The 21,932-nt window shown below is 38.3% G+C and overlaps 1 protein-coding gene across 1 annotated transcript; it reads right to left on the bottom strand.

The window, feature by feature from the left end:
* Positions 1–14,215: 14,215 nt before the first annotated feature.
* MRPL42 (mitochondrial ribosomal protein L42) lies at positions 14,216–20,574 on the bottom strand (the record flags this gene model as incomplete). The annotated part of the gene is made up of 5 exons (XM_082014351.1): positions 20,421–20,574; positions 17,995–18,058; positions 16,939–17,023; positions 15,499–15,662; positions 14,216–14,261 (listed from the first exon to the last, which is right to left on the bottom strand). Exons 1-5 carry the CDS (start codon positions 20,500–20,502, stop codon positions 14,216–14,218), a joined length of 441 nt encoding a protein of 146 aa, XP_081870477.1. The 5' UTR covers positions 20,503–20,574.
* Between the last annotated feature and the right edge of the window lie 1,358 nt (positions 20,575–21,932).

Below are 21,932 nucleotides of genomic sequence, written 5' to 3'. Positions count from 1 at the left end.
CTTCTGCTGTTTATTCGTCACTTGAAGTCATAATAATTTGTTTCTAAAACCACAGCTGGCTGCTATAAAGGCAGAGAGAGGAATACTATGATTTATGTGGTGAATGAGAAACAAGAACAGCAGAATGTAATAAATATTTGTTACTTAAAACTTCAGATATTGTTATTAAAAAGGTAGCATAAAAATTAAATAGGCAATATATCAGCAGGATCTTTCCTAAACAGTTCTGTTAATTTTATTTTCATCAGAAGTTAATGTCTTTTAAAAATAGTACTAAAGATCTAATAAATTTACAAGAGCAATGAAATTCATACTTAAAAATCGATCTTTAAATGACACTTTTGGCACCTCATAAGAGTACTTTGGTTCACAGTTACCTTTATTCGCTGGTATGAGACTTCCGTAAGTACTATAGGCTCAGTGGAATAAGTTAGTATTTCACTGTTTCTTTCAACAATGTTAGTTAGCTGGTTTTCTCTTCTGTCTGCATGAGTCTTTCACACAGTCATGGGAGGAAAAAAAATAATTTTTAAGGGTAAGAAAAGGTGATTAAATTAAATTACTTTGGGGATTATGGGCCACATGTGGTGCATGAAACTACTTTAAAATACTTTTTAGGTTCTTTGCTATTAGGATGTCTAAGACATGCTTGGTCTGCCTTAAGTGTTCTACTATATAAAAAGTTCGAATGGAGTAGGAGAAAGATGTGAAATGGAGGAGAAAAGCAGCAGACTGAAAACGTCACTTTCTATCATATAAACAAAATAAGGTTTTTTAATTTGTCATGTAACAAACAGCAATTCTTCTAAACAGGATCATTAATAGGAAGAGAAAACTATAGGAAGAGAAATATTAATAGGAATACTGTATTAATAGGAAGAAAAAACTAATAGGAAGAGAGATGCAAATTTAAAATATGTAAGTAGAATTCAAACCAAGTGCTTTATTTATTTTTAGTTTGTATGTTTTGGGGTAGCAGTTCTAGGACAAATATTGCTTGTATGTATACAGTTATGAATGCTTCTGAGCCAGCTTTAGAGGCATATCATCTGACTGAAGATGAAAGGCACAAACTTAAGGAATCTCTGATTCCTTTTCCAGATATTTTCTGCTGTGCATGAACGTTTTGGTTTGGGCAGTAGATCATCCATATAATAGATATTTTTAATCGAGATTTGTATATAGTAGTGAAAACATGAACATTAAGAGTTCTTGAAAATCAAAAGCAGAATATATTATGTCTCTGACTTGTTCTCAAACATATGTGCTCAAAAAGAGAAGGGGAGGGATGAGTGGATTTATTTTTCCTTTAGGCAAAAATCCCTTTCATAACCAAGGAAGGAGGCAACAACGTTTTTACAATAGTGTGACGCGCCTGTTGCTATAAGTGATTTTCACTGTGTTCCTGAAAAGTATGCTAAATTTACTGGAGAGCTAGCACACTGAATTATTTATATAATGTGACATGAGTGGAGGAGTGGGTAATACATTTTTGGCCCATCTGATTTTGCTAAATTTGCTTTGATTTACTGGAAAGGTTTACTGATTGATTTAGCTAGTTTTATCTAGCTACCTGAAAGAATACAAGGGGCCTTTCCTTGCTCTCTGTATCCTATTTCCTGAAGATGCAACACAGAATATCCATTGCCCATGACATACCATTTGGTCAGCTAAAATCCGCTTTAGTTAGAAGGCCAGCTACTGTTTATCATGTGTCTATTTATTGACCATGTTTTGACAACTGTTTACCTGAACTGATCTAAATAACAGTGTATAACTGCCACGGTTCCTCCCTGTCCTGTGATTACAGTGGTCAGACAGCATGTCTGGTTTTCGAGCAGAGAAATATGAATATTGAGCCTTTATCTCAAGGAAATTAGAACAAGTTACTTGTAGCTCCACACCATGAACAAGGTCTACAGTGCAAGTCCTTAGAGGATTTCTCACTCAGCAGTCAGGAGGAAGGTTTGCTTATTTCACAAAGGGTTCCTAAAACATAATAAATACAGCAGAGAAAAAACAAGTTATCTTCGTAAATGGGATCACTCTGCTCTTTACAGCTGCCCGAGGAACAGAATGTTTTGATGAAATAAATTACGATGTATGCCAAACAATTTTACACTTAGCCAGCTGCCACCTTATTTCCTGCCATTTTTATCTATTCAAATAGGAATGCTTTATCTTTCTTGAGAATATACATTTGGTAAAGGAGAATAATCAGAAATTCAGTGAATGATTTCTATGAATCAGTGGTGTTCTAAAAGAAAACCAGCATTTGTAATTTAAAAGCAAACCATCAAGAGATAGCACTAAGAGAGCAGTACTTCGAAATAACATCCAGATTGTTTTCTTTCAGAGACAGCTGAGAAAAAGAAGGATCATTTCCTTTAGTTCACCAGATAGATAGATGGATAATCACTGGCAGGCATGAAACTCTGACCATTAAAAAGGTGGCATTTCAGTTCCCCTCTCATCTCATCATGTGCTTTATACTATTTAAAACTTAGGGTAGCATCTAAAGGCCTCAACTGCATTGAGTAAGACGTTATCTAGACACACTTAGGATCTTTAATTAAAAACATTAAATGTTGTGCTTTTATAGTTTCTCTAATTTACTATTTACAATTTAAAGTAAAATCAAAATAACATAAAAATAATTTGGCTGGACTTGCTAAGGAAAAGTGGAATGTGGTGGCACAGGGTACTAAGTATAAAAAAAGATAATTTACACAGCAGTTTTCACCTTATACTATGTTGGGCTTCTTTATAAACAGCAGAATTCTTGTCTGTCACTCTGTTATTTTGTGAATTATCCAATTTCACTCTGACTAGAACTAGCTAAATATTACTGAAAGTTACCTGAGGATAATTTGTAAATATACATGCTTTGACAGTGTTTTCTTCCCTATCATGCTTCCTTTTTATGAACACGGTAAGAAAAAAGACTACTGGCAAGAACCTTTTTGATAGCAGTCATTTTAAACAATTACTAGGAGAATATTTGCTATGGATTCCAATATTCAGATTATAGTATAAGATGCTGAGACTAATATTTATTTACCCTGTCTTTTTGGCTGAGAAAGTGTGTATATGCCTGAGAAAGAGTATATAGGTGTATCTATACACATACACCTATGCATACACATGTTCACAACCACACTCTTTGAAGCTTTGGAGAAAGGTACACTCTTGTCTTTGTTTTAGAAAAATCCTAGAGATAGCACAGCTGAAAGCACTGTGAAATCGTGCATTCTCGTCCTAGATGCTGCCAGAAAAAACAAGCCTTTTATGCTTGAGGAGGCTTGAGATGTTTTCTTGCCAGTTGCGAGTCCTACTTCTCGAAGTAAAAGAGAGCAAGTAATGTCTGTGAAAAAAGTTTTCCTGACAAACGGCGTGCAGGCAACTCTCCTGTGGTCTGCCAATCTGTAAGTAATTTCAGTTCTTTTGTTGGCAGTCAGTTCTGAAACTAATGAGGAAAATTAAAACAGGTGATGCAGTGGCTATCTCCAAAGGAGAGAGTTTTGAGTGCAAAGTAAAAGATGAAGAAGAAACTGGGTTAGATGTCTCTGAATAAACGGTCTCCCATCAGAAAAAGATTAATTTTCAGTCACAGTTCTAGTTCTTACATTAAAGATGGTTTTATTCACACAGAGCTGTTTGGCCTTGAGGATGAATTCCTACAATTAAGTGTTTATGATTGAAAGTGCTGCCATGGAAAGCAGACAGATGAATATCGTTTCAGGAGTACTGTGAATCATTAAATGACTTGTAGAACCTTTTCCTGGGCATGAGCCACTTTTAAATTTCAGGCTAAGGATATAATAGACCTCAGCATAAGGCCTGACGTGTTGCTGTGTTTAGGAGTTTGAATAACAGGATAATCAACATGTACTAATGTGTTTATATAATTTTAAACTTCTTACAGTTAATTGAAAATACGCTGCCCATGGTATGTATATATGCTGCTCAGATCAAATACATTTTTCAGATTAGTGCATTAAGTGTTAGTGTGAGGTAATGAACTTAACCTGCCCCTGACATGTTGGCTTCTTTTGGCTCAAGACAGGCATGGCTGCTTTCCCCATGTCAGTATAAAGAGAGTCTGGACATGGAATGTCATACAAACCTGAACAGATGATGAGAAAACAGCTTGCTAGCCGCCAATTACCTTCTCTCTATTTATCATTAGTGCTTGTTTTTTGTCAGGAAGGCTCAAGGCATCGTCCTGTAACTGCTGGGCATGTTGGGAGGACGTAAACTGAAATACAGGCCAGACAGACTGGCATTTTGGGGCTCAACAGAGGAAATGGTCACAGGGCTGCTCTTCCTGGTTAAGGAAAGAGCATTGGTCCACAGCTGGCCTTTTCTTGGCATGGCCTGTCCATTCCCAGGACTGGTTGACCCTCCTGTAAGCAGTTTTGCCAGGTATGTGGAAATGAAAGCTCAAACAGTAGCGGATAAAATTGTATAGACTACTTGAGGCAGTTACTATCTACCCTCATACTGTACCTGAACCATCCTTCCTGTGGCTCCGACAGTGCTGCCTGCAGCAGGGATGAGAAATTGACTCACACATCTCCTCCTGAGCAACTTCAGCTTTCAGTCTGGCGTGTTAAAATCAACCCCTGTGTCAGCGTGGCTCAAAACTACAGTTTTTCAGGAGCAGCTTCATGAGCTGTTTGGTTGTGAGGTGGCAAATTCTGTTATGGGGTGGGGTGAATGGTTGGGGATGAGAGTAAGAACTCCTTCAGCCATCTGATTAAAATCCCTTACTATATGTGACTTGAAGTCCTTAGATGCCCTCTACTGCCATATACTAGAATTAACAGATGGCTCTGTGTAACCAAATTCAGCTTTGCTGAAGTTTGTTATTATCTCTCTGCCTTTGTAAATGAAGGGGGAGGGGAAATAATATCTATAATTATTACAAAATATGCAAAGCCTTTTATGAAGTGTGAGTTTGGGCTAGACATCTTTTCTGACTCTCAGTGCCATTGCCCTGTATTTCAAAATTTTAACACTATTTTTAGCATTCTCCATTCAGAGCTCAATTCTCTGATAAATTTTGCCTCTGGGAATATATTTGATCCAGAATGATGCCTGAGGCACAGCAGAATCTTTCCACAGCATTTCAGGCCACATTGTGCTAGACTGAAGGAAGCTGCAAAACCTGCTTCTGTGGATCAGTTTCTGTTCTGGGAAGGAACTAAAGAATCCTTTTAGCCAAGGGGTGTATCGTTTGCACAAGGCCCAACAGCGGGCAAGAGCCTATCTCTAAAACGGAACAAGAATGAAATTTCTGTCCCATGCTTGCCTGTGTTACGGCAGTTTTTGTGTGCTGGCAGGCACAAAGCAATCCCAACTCTAACAGAAGTAATCCTTGAGGGCATCACTCTGCAGGCTCTAAGAATCAAGTGTTTCTGTGGTCCTTGAGCTTTAGCTGCGTTGGTTCTATCATCAGCTCCTTTTCCCTTCTGTAAGGGGCAAACCAGTCCCACCTTTAATTCCGCAGCCCAGGTTCCTAACGCAGATTTGACGGAGTGGGTTTGGTCCAAATGAAATTAGCAGCTGTGTTTTGTGTACATTTTTAAACATGCCTAACCTTTTCTGAGGACAGTCTGTTGCTGTTCATTTTACTCTAGATGGTTGCCAGGGATGTTGCAGATGGAAGCAGGCATGGCAGGAGGGAGTGTGAGCTTTCCAGTGGAACAGGTGACAGCAGGGATCTGCTCCAGGTAAGTGAAGGGGGACATGTACAGAGGACATGCAGGAGGGCCTCTGCCAGGTGGTTAAAAACATAAAGCTTGGGTTCATTGAAGGGGTGAGCTTTCACACTGTGCTTTCTTGCACCTCCAGCACAATCCTCCACTTTCAGGCATACTGGTCTAGAATATGCTACTTAGATTTTTCAGGAGCTTTTGTTATTTTTCCAGAACATAATCTCAAATTAACAGAATTCCACAGCAAAATCTTGTTGTGAATGGGGGCTTTGTCCTGTGAGACTGTTTCTGAAAATGCCTGTTGCTCTGTTAACCATTGCATAAAAGACTGAAACACAAATTTGTTCATATACTTTTGTGCTCATTCCTTCAACTCCCCCCACCCCTTCTCCAAGAAATATCTGAGGCTCTTCAAGCCCTGCCAGGTGGGCTATGTATTGTTATGGCTCAAACCTGTGAAGCTATACCAACTTAACACCACCCAGCAATGCAGTTCATTGCATGTATTTCTACCAGACCCACATCTTCCCAATTTCTTCACATTCTTTCAATGGCATTTTTTTTTTGCTTTATCCATCAGGGAGTGGAATCCTGCATCCAGAGAATGTAAATAGCAGCTGTTTCCACTCAATTTGCATATACATACTTTACACTTCAAACTAGATTATTTCTAGAAGCTTTCACAATCTATTCAAAATTCCTACTTAGTCAGAGGTAGTCTCTTACTAGTGAGATGTTAATGAAATCCCTTTGGGCTGGCTGATGGAAAAGATGCAGCAACAGCAACAAAATTCCCCAAAAAAACTTCTGACAGTTACACTTGAACAATCAATCGAAGTATATCTTTTCATCTCCTTGGGAATTTTCAGGATCAGTTCCTTGGGCAGTTCTATGGGGGTGAGAGTAAGCCAGGTAAGGAGATGGATGGTTAAAAAAATCTGTGCTGAGCTGGTAGTTTATTTCTAGCAATTGATTAGCAATTGATTAATTTATCATATGAGTGCAGCTGAAAAGGAGAAAAAAAACAAACCCAAAACAACACCTGGCAAGCCATGTAGAGTGAAAAGCTTATTCTGCCAGTGTCACAGATTTTTAAATAAATAAACCCCTTATGTCCTGAGGGTAACTGAAAAACAGCTCTTTAATTTGTTCTTTATACCACTCTCTTCTCTTGTTGACATTTCACTAGCCCAGAAATAGAAACAGCATTTTTATTTAGTAATGCCTAAATGAAGATTTGAAGAATTTTGGCCAATTACTGGTTTTTTCCTCCAGAAAACTTTGAAAGCCTTTCACCTCATTATTTTGCCAAATGCTTCAACTTGAACCATTTCTTTAGATTTATTTGATCCTCTGAAGGCTGAGAACTACAGACCATTGACTTTTAGTGATCTTTGATACAGTTCATTTACTCTGATGCAGACTGTTGAAGATGATTGGTCCTAAATCCAGATTTTGTTTGAAGTCATAGAAATGCACTTTCTTCTCTGCATATTTAATTTCATTTAGCCAGAAGAAAAATCCTTTTATTTTTACAGGAGTCTTAACTGGGGCATCTCTCAACTGGACTGGACAATCTGGATGATTCGGGTTGTTTAGAGAACAGTAATTATGCATGCGAGTTGCTGTTTTTATGTCTCCATAAGCCTGTACCAGACCCATTCAGACTTGGTAGCCCAAATAGACAAAGACAATCTGAGCTCAGGCTGCCTGTAAAAACAACGTGGGTCCCAACTACTTGATTTCAGAGAGTGTGCTTGTATTTCCAAATAAATAAAGTCCCGGATGCCAAGAGGATTGGCTTATATTCACTAGCAGGGGCTAGTTCCCTCAAGAGCAGACGACTCTATTCACACCCCACAGTACTCCCTGGACATTTTCTGGTGCCCCTCTAGACCCAACATGCAATTCTGATGTTTTGTGTTACCTTTCAGTTTGAAGTATCTGAACTGATGTGAAACTGTACTGCAGCCTGGGAGAAGGGTGCTTTCCTAGCCTGAAAGTGAGGGTACGTATTACATGTTTTGGGACGCAGCAATGTTTGAGGGTGCATGGTCAGCTTGAGCAGTTTCGAAGGGCACATAGAGTAAAGTCAAGGGGTACATGACCATGGGAGCAGTGCTGGATGTGAGCTTTCCCTGCAGGGGTGTGCAGCCATAAAGAGGGCTAGGTGGAACAGTGGGAAGGAGCGGAGAGATGTGGGGATCAGCAGCCAGAGCTTGAGCTTGCTCCCCCACCTGCTGCTGGCGACCACCTCTGGCTGAGGTCAAATATAGATGCAAGTATTTTGACTGCAGGATAAACACTTTACTCTTAAAGAAATATAAGGCTTCTCGTGGGTCTTTTTCACAAAGTCATGAGTTAAAATCTTGGTCATATTGAAGCAAAACACTCACTCAGTTCCAGCCATTCAAGGTTTTGCCCTCAGCCTGGAAAAGCACAGTGTAGGTACTAACCACAGCTGCTCTAGATACTGCTCACAGCTGTCACCTTTCAGCCTTACCAGTGGCCTCTTTGGGCTCATTTCCCATCTTTTTCTTCAACAAATACAGCCATATAAAGTCAAAGAATTGTAACCCATGCAGCCAAACAAATGTATGTTCTAGAAAGGGAGTTTCTCTGCCATTTTTCTCATCTCTGCTTATGGCAAACTTACTGTGAATTTAGTTTGTACTGTGCTTCTACTCTGGAGAGGAAATCCTTTTTCTTAACAGAATTCTAAAACTTGTGGAACTCCCTTTCCCCCACGCTGTTTTTCATACAGTTAAAATCCTGGCAATAGTGATGGGGGGAAAAGGGGGACAGCGAGTTTTATAAAGATAGGAGGTATTAATGGAAAATAACAAGTGAACCCATACTTAAACCAGTCAGTGTGAAAAATTACAAAAAAAATCCCACAAGCTAAAAGGCATGTGAAGCCTTACACTACTGTATACTGACCAACTGTTAACGAATTAAGGGTCAATTGAAATCCTCAGTGTGGCTAAAGTAAAGCAGAAGGTGAAGATCACTGCTGCAGCACAGCTCTGGTCCAGTTAACTCCTACAGATGTTGACTTCAGAAAAATGCTACTTACCTTATTATTTGTTTAAACAAATATAACAAATTTGAATCATGAGAAAGAGTAGCAGCATTTAAGAAACAGTAATCTTCACATGAAGCTGTAAAGCTTCATTTTGTTAGCATTAGTCAGTAGGAAATATATGTTTATACAGTAGGGTCATGCTTTAATAGTTTAATCTTTTACTTAAGTTAATTTTTTTCTACAGGATAGTGACTTAAGGTAGTAGCCTCATTTAACAGTCACCTTTCACTGTTCATTTGAATTTTCTGTGATACTTCTATGGTTAAACTTTTATTAGTTTTGGTAGAGGAGATGCTAAAGAACAGCTCTTCCAGAATTCTTTTTCTATGGTATCTCCTATTTTGCTGAGGAATTATAAACTTTGGTAGCAGTCAAAACTGGCCTTATTTAAAATGGTAACTGCCTCTGACCCAAGACTTGTTTTTCACCTTGACAAGCAGTAAAGCTGAATATAAGCACAACTGTTTTCTGTATTTATTACTTACTTAATTTTTCAGAAAGACTAGTTGGCAAAGTTTCTCAGCTCTGTTGGCCATTACAGCCTCCTGTAGTGCCTCTGGGCAATGAAAAACTTTGACACATTGGTTATCATTTCTCACATACACCATGACACTTAATGGAGTAGTACTCCTGGCCATAAACTTTTACTTCTATAGAAGCCATGCAATGCAAAATTGCTCACCAAACATGCGGCTTGGTTCATGTGGCTTCCATGTCACCCCTGCCTTCTGATATGCAGTGTCCTGATAGCTGTAGTTCTATACAGTAGAACTAACATTCTCTGTAAATTGTATTTAAATTCCAGAGAATTCTGTGCAAATTACCCAGTGAATTACCATTTTTTGTATTCATTTTTCTAGAAGTACCTAGAAGTAACACTTGCGATCATGAGCGCATTGGAAGAGGTGCTGTAAAGATACATAAAATAAGTAACTATCTCATTTCTCCTGTGACTGCACACCGAATGAAACTAAAAAAATAACAGCTTAGAGTATTATCTTTTAGCATTGGAGAGTTGATTAAATATAAGGAGGGGAGATTAAAATCCTATACACAATTTATGCAACATTACAAATTAAAAGTGTCAGAATTACTCTACAGAGAAAACAAAGAGTTCCTATATGTGGACTACATGCTATTGCCAGATAGCAGAAAGAGCAAAATAGCAAAATGTTTTAATCTTAAGTGGAGTATTTTTCTTTTACATACATGCTCTCTTAAGTTAAAAAAAAAGGCAAGACCATTTTCATTTACATACAGGCATCTGAATCTCAACTAAGTTTCATCCTCCCTTCACGGAGGAGAAGGAAGCAGCATCTCCAGAGAACAATTTCTGTGACATATTCTAGACAATAAAATCTTAAAGTAGGATCAGCTGCCTTGCATAGGTACTTTTCTGTGACAACTGACTGTAAGGGGAGCCTACAAAGATCAACTCAGGCTTAGATGTCTAATTAGCAGGTGTCTCAATCTTCGAGATGAATCCAGCTTTCATGTCTTGTAGGTACAGTTTATCTGTCGTTTATTCTAGTCAACGGTGGGCTTCAAGTCAGTTATTATATTGTAGCATTAAAACAAAATATACATCCTTTATTAGAGAAGAGGAATGCAGCCTCGTCTATTTGATCTCTTCATTATGTTACTTTGTACTGGTTTTGAAGATGGAATGAACACGTGAGAAATTATAGCAGAGCAGATGGCTAAAAACTCCTAAAGATTGGGATGACTGAGAAGCGCAGCCTTGGCTTTAAACAGCAATTACTCTGTGCCCGAGTAACGGCAATGCAGCCATGATTTATTCTGGCACAGCAGAGTTCAGACATGGCAAGTGAAATTCAGACCCATTACAACAGAAAACAGACAAGAAGGCCTGAGTAACTGGCAGTGTTGGAGTGGGATGGCTGGCTGGATAACCACTCCCTCCGTTACAGCCAGAAGGAACTGAAGTACAGGGACACGAAACTCGTCACATGGGGGTATTTGGCAGGTGGCTCCCTTTCCTGTTCCACTGATGGCCGCATTTTACAAAGCTGGGGGAGGGTGGAGCTTTTTTTGTTTAAGTGTGAACATACATCCCTGCTACGCATCACCCAAGTCAGATCACTTGTAGCAAACAGGCAAGTTCTGCAAAGCACCTTTGCCCCTTTGAAGCCAACCACTTTCAGACCCGCTAGGAAGTTCCTTTTTCTTAAGTAGTTACAAATTTTATTAACGATCAGCTAACGCATGTCTCCCGTAGTGTTAAATTTGATGATACAGCTAAATCCTCTACGGTTTCAGGTCAATCCAGTTGTGTTATTGTGCAAGATTGCCTCCTGGTGGCGGTACCGAGAACCTGCAGAACAACATAATTTGCACACACAAAAGGCAAAAACCTGTTTTAAAAGCACGCTTTTTTTAACTCGGGTCGAACTAGAGGGAGTGAAACAACTTTCTTTTCACTAGGACATCAAGGTAAATTGAACTGCGATTTAAATGGTCGGAATCAAGGACAAACGGTTTGATACTTGACTCAAACATGGCATGCTAGAAAACAGAGCCCAGAAAGACTTTTAGCGAGACATTAAAAAATAAAAGAAAATCAGTAAGATGTACCCAACTGTATACCGTCCACAGCAATGAGCCTAGTACAGTCCGAAACACTTAGTAACTACTAGATACAAATCAACTGGCCTAAGCACTTAACACTGGGTACAGAGACACCAGAGCAGACGTAGCGTTCAGTGAGTTCTATGCGACTAAAGTTGCCAATTACAAAAAGAGCAACAGAAAACAGAAACTCCAGGCTCGCTTTCAAATGGATCATTCTTTTGCATAGAAGTGGGACAAGAATCAAATGGATGGATTTCTAATTCCAAGTTTTCAAGTACAGAGAAACAGATAAAGACAGCTTTAGGTAGGAGTTTAAGACCTAGAAAATCAGGAGGACAGCTTGGAATTGCCGTGAGAGTAGGATTTTAATTAGGCAAGTCTTCCGATGACCCAGGAGAAAGACTTAGTAGAATAGAACATAGAAAGACTGAGAGTGGCAGTGTAATGCAGGGAAAGATTTTACAGTACTGATTTTATGAGTTAATGTAGTAACTAAATGGCAGAGGGTACCTGTAGCGAATGTGTGTTTCAGAGTCAGTTCCCAGTAACTGGTCAGAAGTAGTACTTTAAAGATAGTAGCATCTAGCACATCATTGATTTTTAGCTCCCAAAATGCCTGAAAAGCATCCAAAAATGTTTGGGAAACATTGAGAAATCCAACATTTCTGCAGTGATTGTGTTTGATCATAAATGGGGTTTGACAGGCAAGAACAGACAAATGTGGTTAACAGAAGGTTTCCGTAAAGCAAAATGTCGTAGTATTAGGCAGCAATAAGCAGAAGTACTGGGGAGAAGGAGGGAGAAAAATAATTGGAAGTTTAAATTAATCCAAAGATCTCTTTTCTTACACTGGAGTAAAGTCAAGTGGTGACAGATTAGGTCTCAGCTTTCCAAAAACATAAAGGGAGCTTGATTTCATGCAGCGGAGCATAGCAAAACACTAAACATGAGATGTAGGCTTCTCGTTTATGGACCAGTGTCGGTACCAGGCACCATGAATTGACGAAAATACTAAGATTTGTTGTACTAAAAATTATTTAAAAGTATTTTAGAAGTTATATACCAGGCAGAAAAACATAATTATTTTCATATGATTGAACTTGCAGAGTAAGCAGCAATCCTCTTCACAGACACAACAGACATTCCTTCATGATAGCATGTTTGTTATCACGCGAGCAACACATCATAGAATATGCAGCCAAAATCACTTGGCTGATGCAAGCTTAAACATGGACTCAGATCTCTTACAAGCATAACAGAGAATAAGCAAAACGATTTCATGCTCTGCCACAATAAACCACTATCAGCTAGCTGGTATTTGGATTTAAAAAAGCATTTTTAAAAATAATACCAAGATAAATACTTAGACTAGCTTTCTGTAAAATTTTCCAGAAGTATTTAAAGGCAATCTTTTTACACATATCCACCATTGCTTTTTTCACAATTAAAAGAATTTCAAGGAAAAAAGGTTATTTAATAATAACTTTAGAAAAGTAAGTCTTGTTTATACTAACAATGACCAGGATTAGAGACTTTATATGGTACTCCTGGCAAAATCTGTAGATAACACATGCTGGCAAAATTACACTAGACTAACAGAAGAAACAAGAACCTTCCTATCTTATCCAAGTTGCTTTGGAAAGGAAATACAATCAAACATGGGATAATTATTTTCTGATTATTTATCAGGATCTGCTAAGAACATTTAATGAAGTCAATGGGATCTCTGAAGAGGCACAAAGTTCCAAGCTAGCCCTTTCTATCAGAAGGCTGATGCCTAAAACTAGACTGGAGTAGAGAATTTCCTTTTCCTGAGGAAAAAAAATGCTAGGTGACATAGAATATTATAATAGCAGAAACATTTAAGCACTACAAAACATTAAAGCTATGAAGTAGAATCAAACCAAATTTCTTTCATTCAAAGCATTTTCTGTAACAAAGGGCCAATCCTTCCCCCTAGGTAAGCCAGAAAGAGCTGCAAGTCTTCATGGATTACTTTGCTGAGTCGAAGAACTCTTCTTCCCCTGAGCTACAGCCATTCCAATTTACATAGGAATACAGCATCCTCACTGAACCTTAGGTGGGGTGGGGTTAAAAAACCAAAAACAATCAACCAACCCCCAATGAACCACGAATGCGCACAGAAGCGCTCTCAGATATCTGGGAATACTGGGTGATTAGAAGGGCGAGTTGTTATGCCTCAGAAGTTAAAATGAAACCAAGTTGCACAGCTTTCAGTATATGACAATAGCCTGAAATACAATCACTTGGCTGACGTAAGATTAAATGTGGAATCGGGTATCTTATAAGTGTAAGAGAAGCAGCAAAACTATTTGATTGTTTTCATAAATACCTCGTAATATTTTTCATCAATACTATTTCACCTTGGTATTCAAGCTCACCTGCATTTCAGTTACTACATTTCTAAAGAAGAAAAAATTATCCCCCAAAATAACCCCAAACCCTAACATGTCCAGTTCTAGACTTCCCATTTTGACATAGTACTTCTATGCATTCACTTTACCAACGATAATCCTCTGATCTAGTTTAATCGGAGCACTCCACCACCTGTTAAATCCAGTTCCAAGACAAGCACGTGCTGATCATGCACACAAAACAGCCTTCACCGAGTCCTTGTTTTCTTAGTGCAGTTTTGTTGTTTTCCTGTCAACTAGCTGAAGTAGAAAATAAGTTAAATTTAGTAAAGTTTGATTTTGTTATAGCACTCACACAGAATTGCCAAACATCTCACTTTCTGTAATTTTTATTTCCAATAAAGATTAATAGCAAGGTGCTGATGAACAAGAAGTTATCTTAATTATCGGTCTTTAGGAGGATTAGGATTCTTGCGTCTTCTGTGATACCTAGAAGACAAAAAAAAGGCTGCAGTGAATGCAAGGTGCGGACAGTCTTTTGATTCTCCTGATGCTTTTGCCCCCAGCGAGTGATCCAAGGTTACAGGAGTAAGCAAAACAAAGGACATATGAGCACAACCCATCACCACTCGGGAGATGTCATCACTCTTCTTCATGGAGTTACATAATGCTACTCATTTCTATTGGTACATCGGCTGCAAGGACGCAATAATCCCATCAGTTCTGCAGCTGCATAGGTACAAAGGCTGCTGTTTATTCTTAATCCGTTGTGTCATGTTAGTTTTATTACAGTCAGCTTTTTCTTTGGCTAAAATGATTGCTACAGAACAAAGAGACTTCATGTTTAAAGGAGTTACGCCAGACTGTACATTAAATAGTGTAACATTTTGCAGACAAACTAAATCCCAAATTCTTCACAGCAAAAATGATCCCTACTTTCTGCTTAATTATGCACCCTAAAACAAGGAAGATCTTCTTTGATGCTCATTAAAGTGACAGCTACCCTTTGGACACAGAAAGCTCTATCATTTCATTCCTTTTATCTACTCCCAAACACAGTAATTAAAAAGTTTTCTGTGAAAAAAAAATAAATAAATTCTGCCTGTACCAAGTCTCCATAGCGACAAAAATTAGCAGCTACCAAAAGGCATAGCAACATGGACTGGAAAGGAGTGACACAAACTAGAATTCTGTTTGTTTCCATTAGTATAGCTGAATGTATATAGTTCCTCTTCAAGCTTAGTCATGCATATTTGTACCTCTCCTCCTCCTCACTTTCTGAATAAAAGGCACACCAAGGTGCACTTTTCACCATTTCAGTGAAAAACCTCTACTATTCTTAAGTCTGAGAATCATCTCATTAAGGTTTTTGGTTTTTTTTAAAATTGTTAGGGAATAGACAACGCATGTTTCCAAGCTGCATTTGAGTCCACTGAGGGTATTTTACATACCAGATTTTCTTATGCAGCTTTAGTAAATCACCTGAACCACATTTCTACTCTGCGACATATTTTGCCAAAAAAAAAGTTGCAAAGGCTACCAAAGGGGCGGCGTTAAAAAAACCTTATGAAATACAGTCTTCCATTTACACAGTTTTATGTAGTAACCCATGTGCTAACAGTATCTGGTCTCACGTGACTTATCTTAGGTTGAATCTGGTCATTCAAATAGCCCTGTATTTCCCTTTACCTCCAAAAGGAACAAATATTGAAAATAAAATACTTACTGTCCCACAGGATACCAGCGATGTTTTGTTGTGTAAAACATTTTGCTGAGCTCTTCGATTGTAGGACCTCTGTTGTTCTTTAGCTCTTTTTCATTCAATCTGGATTTCAAAACTTGATCGAGGGTTTCTTCTTTATTATTCACCGGATCTGGTCGTGGTATGGGCTATAAAAACAGTAGTGTATGTATTTCTTTTTTCTCCTTTTTTTGAGAAAAATCAGAAAGTCAAGCTACATAGACAGCATTACAATTTACTCTTAACAGCTGAAACCAAAGGAATATAGATGAATGCCTGTAATCGTAAAGGCTGTTTATCACCCCCACCACCCACTCTGAACAAAACCACACCACTGTGGAGCAGATGTCTAGAAACATCTAATCACCCCAGGTGCTACAGCCAATTACCCTACCCCTAAAATCCGCACTGCTGTCATCATTATTGCTGATCTCACCCTTACAATTCACTAGCTGAATCATAAGCTTCAGTTCTACTAATGCTGAAGTACTCGTATTATTCCTATTTAGAATTTTATTCGTAGTGACGATCATCATCACTAAAAAAGCTTTTAGATGATCTGTGCCTTGGAGAAGTATGTCACTTCTAACTGGTTGTGCATCTGCTAAAACCAAGCCCTTTGTTCTCAACCTGAACTATTACAAATAGTTTTCCTTGTTTTAGTCTTTTACACCTGTTCTTCCTGAGGCAGATGCAACTGATAAACTTAAAAATACTGATACGTAACTTGCAGGCAAAGGGTGCTAAAATGTTTTAAGTTTTCAAAGGAGAATTTTCACATTGGGTACTTCAGCAACATAGCTACCATCTGCAGTACTTTACCAGCGCGTGACAACTGGAAATCGAAACAAAAAGCGTACACTAGAAAAGTTTATCTAGACTTCACTTTCGTCTGTGTAAAGAACACATTGAAAGTGCTACTGATAGGTAAAAATTCAATATTGGAAGGTTTTTTGTGGCGTTTATGAACCCATAATGCTGAATGGAACTTAAAGTTTGAGTTGAAAACAGCCACAGCAGCACTTCTTTATACCTTCTTGCCCGGAGCGCTGCATCTGTTCTACACATTAGGATGTGTGAACTATAACCTCCATTTCAAACACCCTCTTTGAGGAGTACACTTGTCGACAGACAGTAGTTTTCTCTGTAGTGCACAAGTATTTCAGTGCCTCATTTAATTCTACTTGAGTTAGTATATGCTGTGATACCTGAGCATTTCCTACACTGCACCTTTTCCTCAATTCAACTAAGAATGAGGTCCTCCTCGTGGCAGCAGCTATAGTCATCATTCACTTACTTCACAGACATACTGACCACGTACTAAAAAGTATCTCAGTATTTAAAAAATGCCCCAGAGACTCAAAATAACAAACTATTTATGCCTTTACAAGAGTAAGAAATATAAATGTGTACATTTGGACATACTTTTGTATGCTCGTATGGAATCTCAAGTGAAGGGTGGTAGCAGACAATTGTCTTCAAATCTGATGTCACTGCAAGTTCCACTTTGCTATAAAAATAAAAACTTACACTCTTAAATAGATCCCTTACAATTTTCAGAAATGCTGAGCAACTGAGCAGCCCGAGTCCCAAAGAAAACCTGATTTGACGCTGCATGTATGAATTCTTAAGAATCTTTTATAAAATAAACGCTAATAAAATAAGGGTCACAAATACTTGATCTGAACTTCTGAACTCCTTCCCTTCCGCTCACCCTGCCCCGCAATCTTCGCGTTTCTTTTTTGGATGGAGAGGGAAAAAGGGCTAACAGAGTATTAAAGATAGCTGGAAATACGGGTTGGGAAAAAAAACCTTTAACACTTTGAGTAATTGCATATAAAACTGTAGTAACAGATGGGGATATCGATCTCTAGGACAACATGCCTTTATAAGACATATGGCACCGACAAAACAAAGAACAGGAAACAAAGCTCTGTTTGGGGTTCCAACTTTTATATCTGGTAAAAGATGATGAGCATGATGAACAAGTCCTACTGAGAGGTTCCTTGGGGCAACATGACTTTTCTCACCTTCCTTCCCCTTGCCATGACGCATTAGCTTCCTAAACCTTGCATGACACGGATGCTGTGTTTCTCACTATATTTTTATCATCTTTTTCAGTTTCTATGCAAGTTTGCCATGCAGCAGCACAAAAATACCACAACTCTGTCTTAACAACAAGCACCAATGAAAATGACTGCTCAGCTACTTTTGTTCTTCCATAAACAAAACTGCAGCAGTACTGGGGTCATCACCATGTTTAGAATGAGCTCTGCATCATTTTTCATTACACTTATTTTTTGAAATACTAACTTCACAGTCATTATAATCAGGAACAGTACTTTAGTTAAAATTATTACATATATCCAAAACTGGCAGACAGTGTATTTGATACCATTATATGACAACTTCACGACAGAGACAATAGCCCTAAAATAAACATCACATGAAAAGGCCACACATCAAAGCACTTTTAAGTACCAGTTGTAGTCTTCAGGGAGAACTGAGTATGTAGATTTATGGCAAGCACGATACACAGCTCCACCTGCAAAAAAAAAAAACCACAAAAAAACACAAACAAAAAAAACAAGTAAAGAACATTAATGTAAAAAGAAGAGCTGTGCCAAATTTAAGAATGTTTACATTTTCATTCTAAGTCTTAAACAGGGATTATAATCATACACAGATTAACAAAACCCAAATCCTGTCTAAATAGAAGTTGACTTTACTACACAGATTTCTAGTGCAATCAAAAATACAGTATATCTAGGTAGCTATGGCTTACATTTACCTTTCCAATTCTATTGTTCGTATGGTGACTTTTAGGAAAACAAAATATCTATAGATTTCACCATTAGAGCATATTCTTTACATTACCTTACACATTACCTTATGACTTATAGGGAAGATCATAATTTCATAACCATGTTTATTATAAAAAATGAAATTTGTACTTTGCTGGCAACTGCCATAAATGTTATACAAAATACAAAACTATAATGTCTTGGCTGCTGTAACGCTTGAGAACTTTACCCCTTTCCCCAGGTTCCTGTTGCTCCAAGGAAAGCAGTTGCAAGTAGTAAAGAAGGCCAACAGCATCTCAGACTGTACTAAGTGGACTGAGGGAAGGGATATTCTCACTCTACTCAGCACCTGTTAGACCACATCTAGATACCATGGCCAGTTTGGGGCCCTTTAATAAAAGATAAACTTGAATGAGTTCAGTGAAGGCCCACCAAGATGGTCAAGGGCTGCTGCACCTGCCCTGGGAAGACAGGCTGAGGGGCTGGAGCTGGTTCAACCTGAAGCAGAGACAGTTTTGGGGAGACCTAACAGGCAGCCCCTAGTGACTACATATGAGGACTGGGGTTACTGAGGAGAGGGAGCCAGTCTGTTCACAGTGGTGCACGGTGGGAGGACATGTAACACCACCTGTAAGTTGAAACGAGAGGCTCTGGATGAATATGTAGAGAAATGTTTTCACCACAAGGACAGCCAGCCAGTGGGACTGGGGCTCAAGCAGGTTTGTACAGTTTCTCTCCTTGGAGGTTTCAAAGACCCAGCTGGACAAAGCCCTGGTTGACCTGCTATGATTGCAGAGCTGAGCCTGCTTTGAGCAGGAGGCTGGACTACAGACCACCTAAAACCCCTTCCAACTGAGTTTTCCCATGATTCCATTCCCATTTTTTCATAGAATCATTTAGAAAAGACCTTTAAGATTCAGTCCAATCGTAAACCTAATGCAAGGTGTTAAATACTAACAGTCCCTTATACAGGAACCATACCACAGGCATCTTGCCTTCCACGACCATGCAGGCGTGCATGCCTGTGACAGGCCTGCAAGGTGCCTGTAGCTGACTTTTACCGGCAAACCCCTTCCTTTACTGCTGGAACCTGACAAAAACCCACATAAAAGTTTGAGTCCACTGAAGCTTCTTCTACCCCTACACTTTAAGAACTGAATTACGATCACAAGAACTAAGTCTTGGCATGTTCTGAGCCTTCTGTTTTCAAGTAAGTTGTAAAAAGGTTTCAAGTTTTTTCTGACATGTTAGTTTATGTCGACAATCTTTAGTTTTAATACAAATAGGATTCTTCTTAGCTGTTCATAATGGAGGGGGAGAGCATTCAATGTGTCAAAATTAGGAAAGCTGAAAGAATTAAGAAGAAACTTTTGTGTGCCTATTTTCCTCTCAAATATTTTAGATGTAAAATTCTTAAATTTAAATTTAGATATAGCTAATATATTTAAATATATATTTTAGATATAAAATTCTTAGAGTTTCTGTTAGCACTTCCATGCTTCAGTTTTTCCAATTAAACCATTCTTCATTATTAAGAAATCGAGTTCTGGTACAATATTACTGCAAATAGTTTCTATTTCTTCCCAAGATTTATTTTCCCTCCTTGCCCACTAACCTCTAAGATGTAACAGGTCCATTGTATTCTCTAAATTCCTATCTTTTCTACTACCTTTACTCTCTCTCCTACATCCTTCTACTGACAGCCAAAACATGGACAAAAATCTAACATTAAACATGCCTGTTTTCACTTGCTGTCTGTTTATGTTAAATAATGAGATTTTACTGTAGCCTTTTCTCACCACTGTTTGTAAGTCTGAAAAAATAAATTTAAAGCTTCAAATATAATCAGTGGTAAGAGGGGTGGTATTTACAAGCTAATTAATAGATTAGAGGAATGTCATTTGTGAACCATGGAAGCTTTAAAAGAAAAAAAAAACAAATCAAGATATCCTTTAATTATTAGCACAGAACACAGAATGCCAGACTTTATTCTGCTCAAGTAAAAATTCACTTCCATGCTTCCATTACTTTAAGCAATGCAGGAAAGAGAGTCTCCAAGAACAAATTTTAATACAGGACTTCTACAATTTCATCACTACTTACTTTGCAGCGGGGCCTGCTTACAGGTTGCTACTGAACGCATCCAAAAGAAGCTGGACCACACAGTTCTAAGCAATGTTGCCATGCTGACAGCAGAGAGGAAACCAGTCCCGGGCAAGATAGAACTCAAATGGACACCATATCCTTCTTTTCTGCAGAACACCTTCTGAAAGAAACTAGTTTCATAACTATTCAGGGTACTAAAGAAATTTAAATTCTTCTAAAATTCTAATTTCTAATTCTAAATTAGAATTTCTAATTCTAATCTAAGAAATTCTAATTTCTTAAAAGAAATTTAATTTCTTGAATATCTTAAGGATAAATAAAATTTGTGCAGTATATTCTTCATTATTTGTCTGTTGTCTAGAAGTCCTTATTATTTAAGATAGTGGCACCTGCCTCCACAGTCAAATGTGGTACAAGACTTTACTTACTAAGAGGTGCTCTTTGAAGGTAGATCATTAACTTTAAAAAAAGTTTCCAAGCTTAGTCCTTCTCACAGTTTTTCTACTGGTACTCACCCACCCAAGTTTTGCAGCCTTCCTTCTGTGCACTCCACAGAACTACTCCTGAAACATGCTTTTCTTGTTCACAATGTAAATATCATCGCCCAGTATAAAAATACAAGTATTTATAAATAACTCCTGCTGTGGTTAACAAACTGTCTAGATGCAGTTGGTTTTAAGCATCTCAAAGGCAATACACCTAAAAGCTACAAAACACCATTTAGAATACCTTGAATATTACCCCAAACTTCACAGAAGCAGAAAGACACATATAAACATCTTAAGTTTTCATTGTCCACAGGAAAAAAAAAAAAAGTACTTTGAAGAGAAAGTTATAATGATGCTTAAAAAAACATAACTGGAGACAACTTAAAGACGTACTCATAAAAAAAAAAAAGAAAAAAAAGATGTCTTTAAAACTACTTCATATTTAGCGCTTCAGAACATAACCAGCAGTGTGCATTTTCCAATTTCGACAAATAATTACTCACAGTTTTCTCTACCTGTGACAAGTGCTGCTGAAGTTAGAGAACACTAACACAGCACCTACAGAACTGCTCATAACTTGCATTTGAAAGGTCGTTAACAAAAAAGGTGTGAGAAATACGGCGGATCTGGAGCCCCTGTCAAAGGACAGGGTTCAAACACCAGCCCATTCTCGGCCTTGCCCCAAAGACGACTACAGTTTAAATCGGGGCATTCCCATCCCTGAGACAGCACAGAGGAAACTTAAAGCTCTGCCACCAACAAGCAGGAATACGAAACCCGACACGTCTATTATTATAGAAAATATTTACCTTAAGAAGTCAGTAATCTGTCACAACAAGCAAAAGAGTACTCGTTATAAAAACGGATCTGCAGGCTAGGAAAAAAAACACAAAAACCAACCGGGTACGAACACAGCGATTTAACCCCTCTGAAAGGATATAAAGCCTCTCCCTCTGGCCCGTGCCCGAGGCCTGGCTTGCCGTCCCCCTGCACCAGCCGGACTAGCGTGGCCATCAACTAC

Source organism: Phaethon aethereus, assembly GCF_964289735.1.
Source record: "Phaethon aethereus genome assembly, chromosome: 1".
Lineage (NCBI taxonomy): Eukaryota > Metazoa > Chordata > Aves > Phaethontiformes > Phaethontidae > Phaethon > Phaethon aethereus.
Note: the sequence above shows the minus strand (reverse complement) of the source record. Positions and strands in the feature narration are given on the sequence as shown.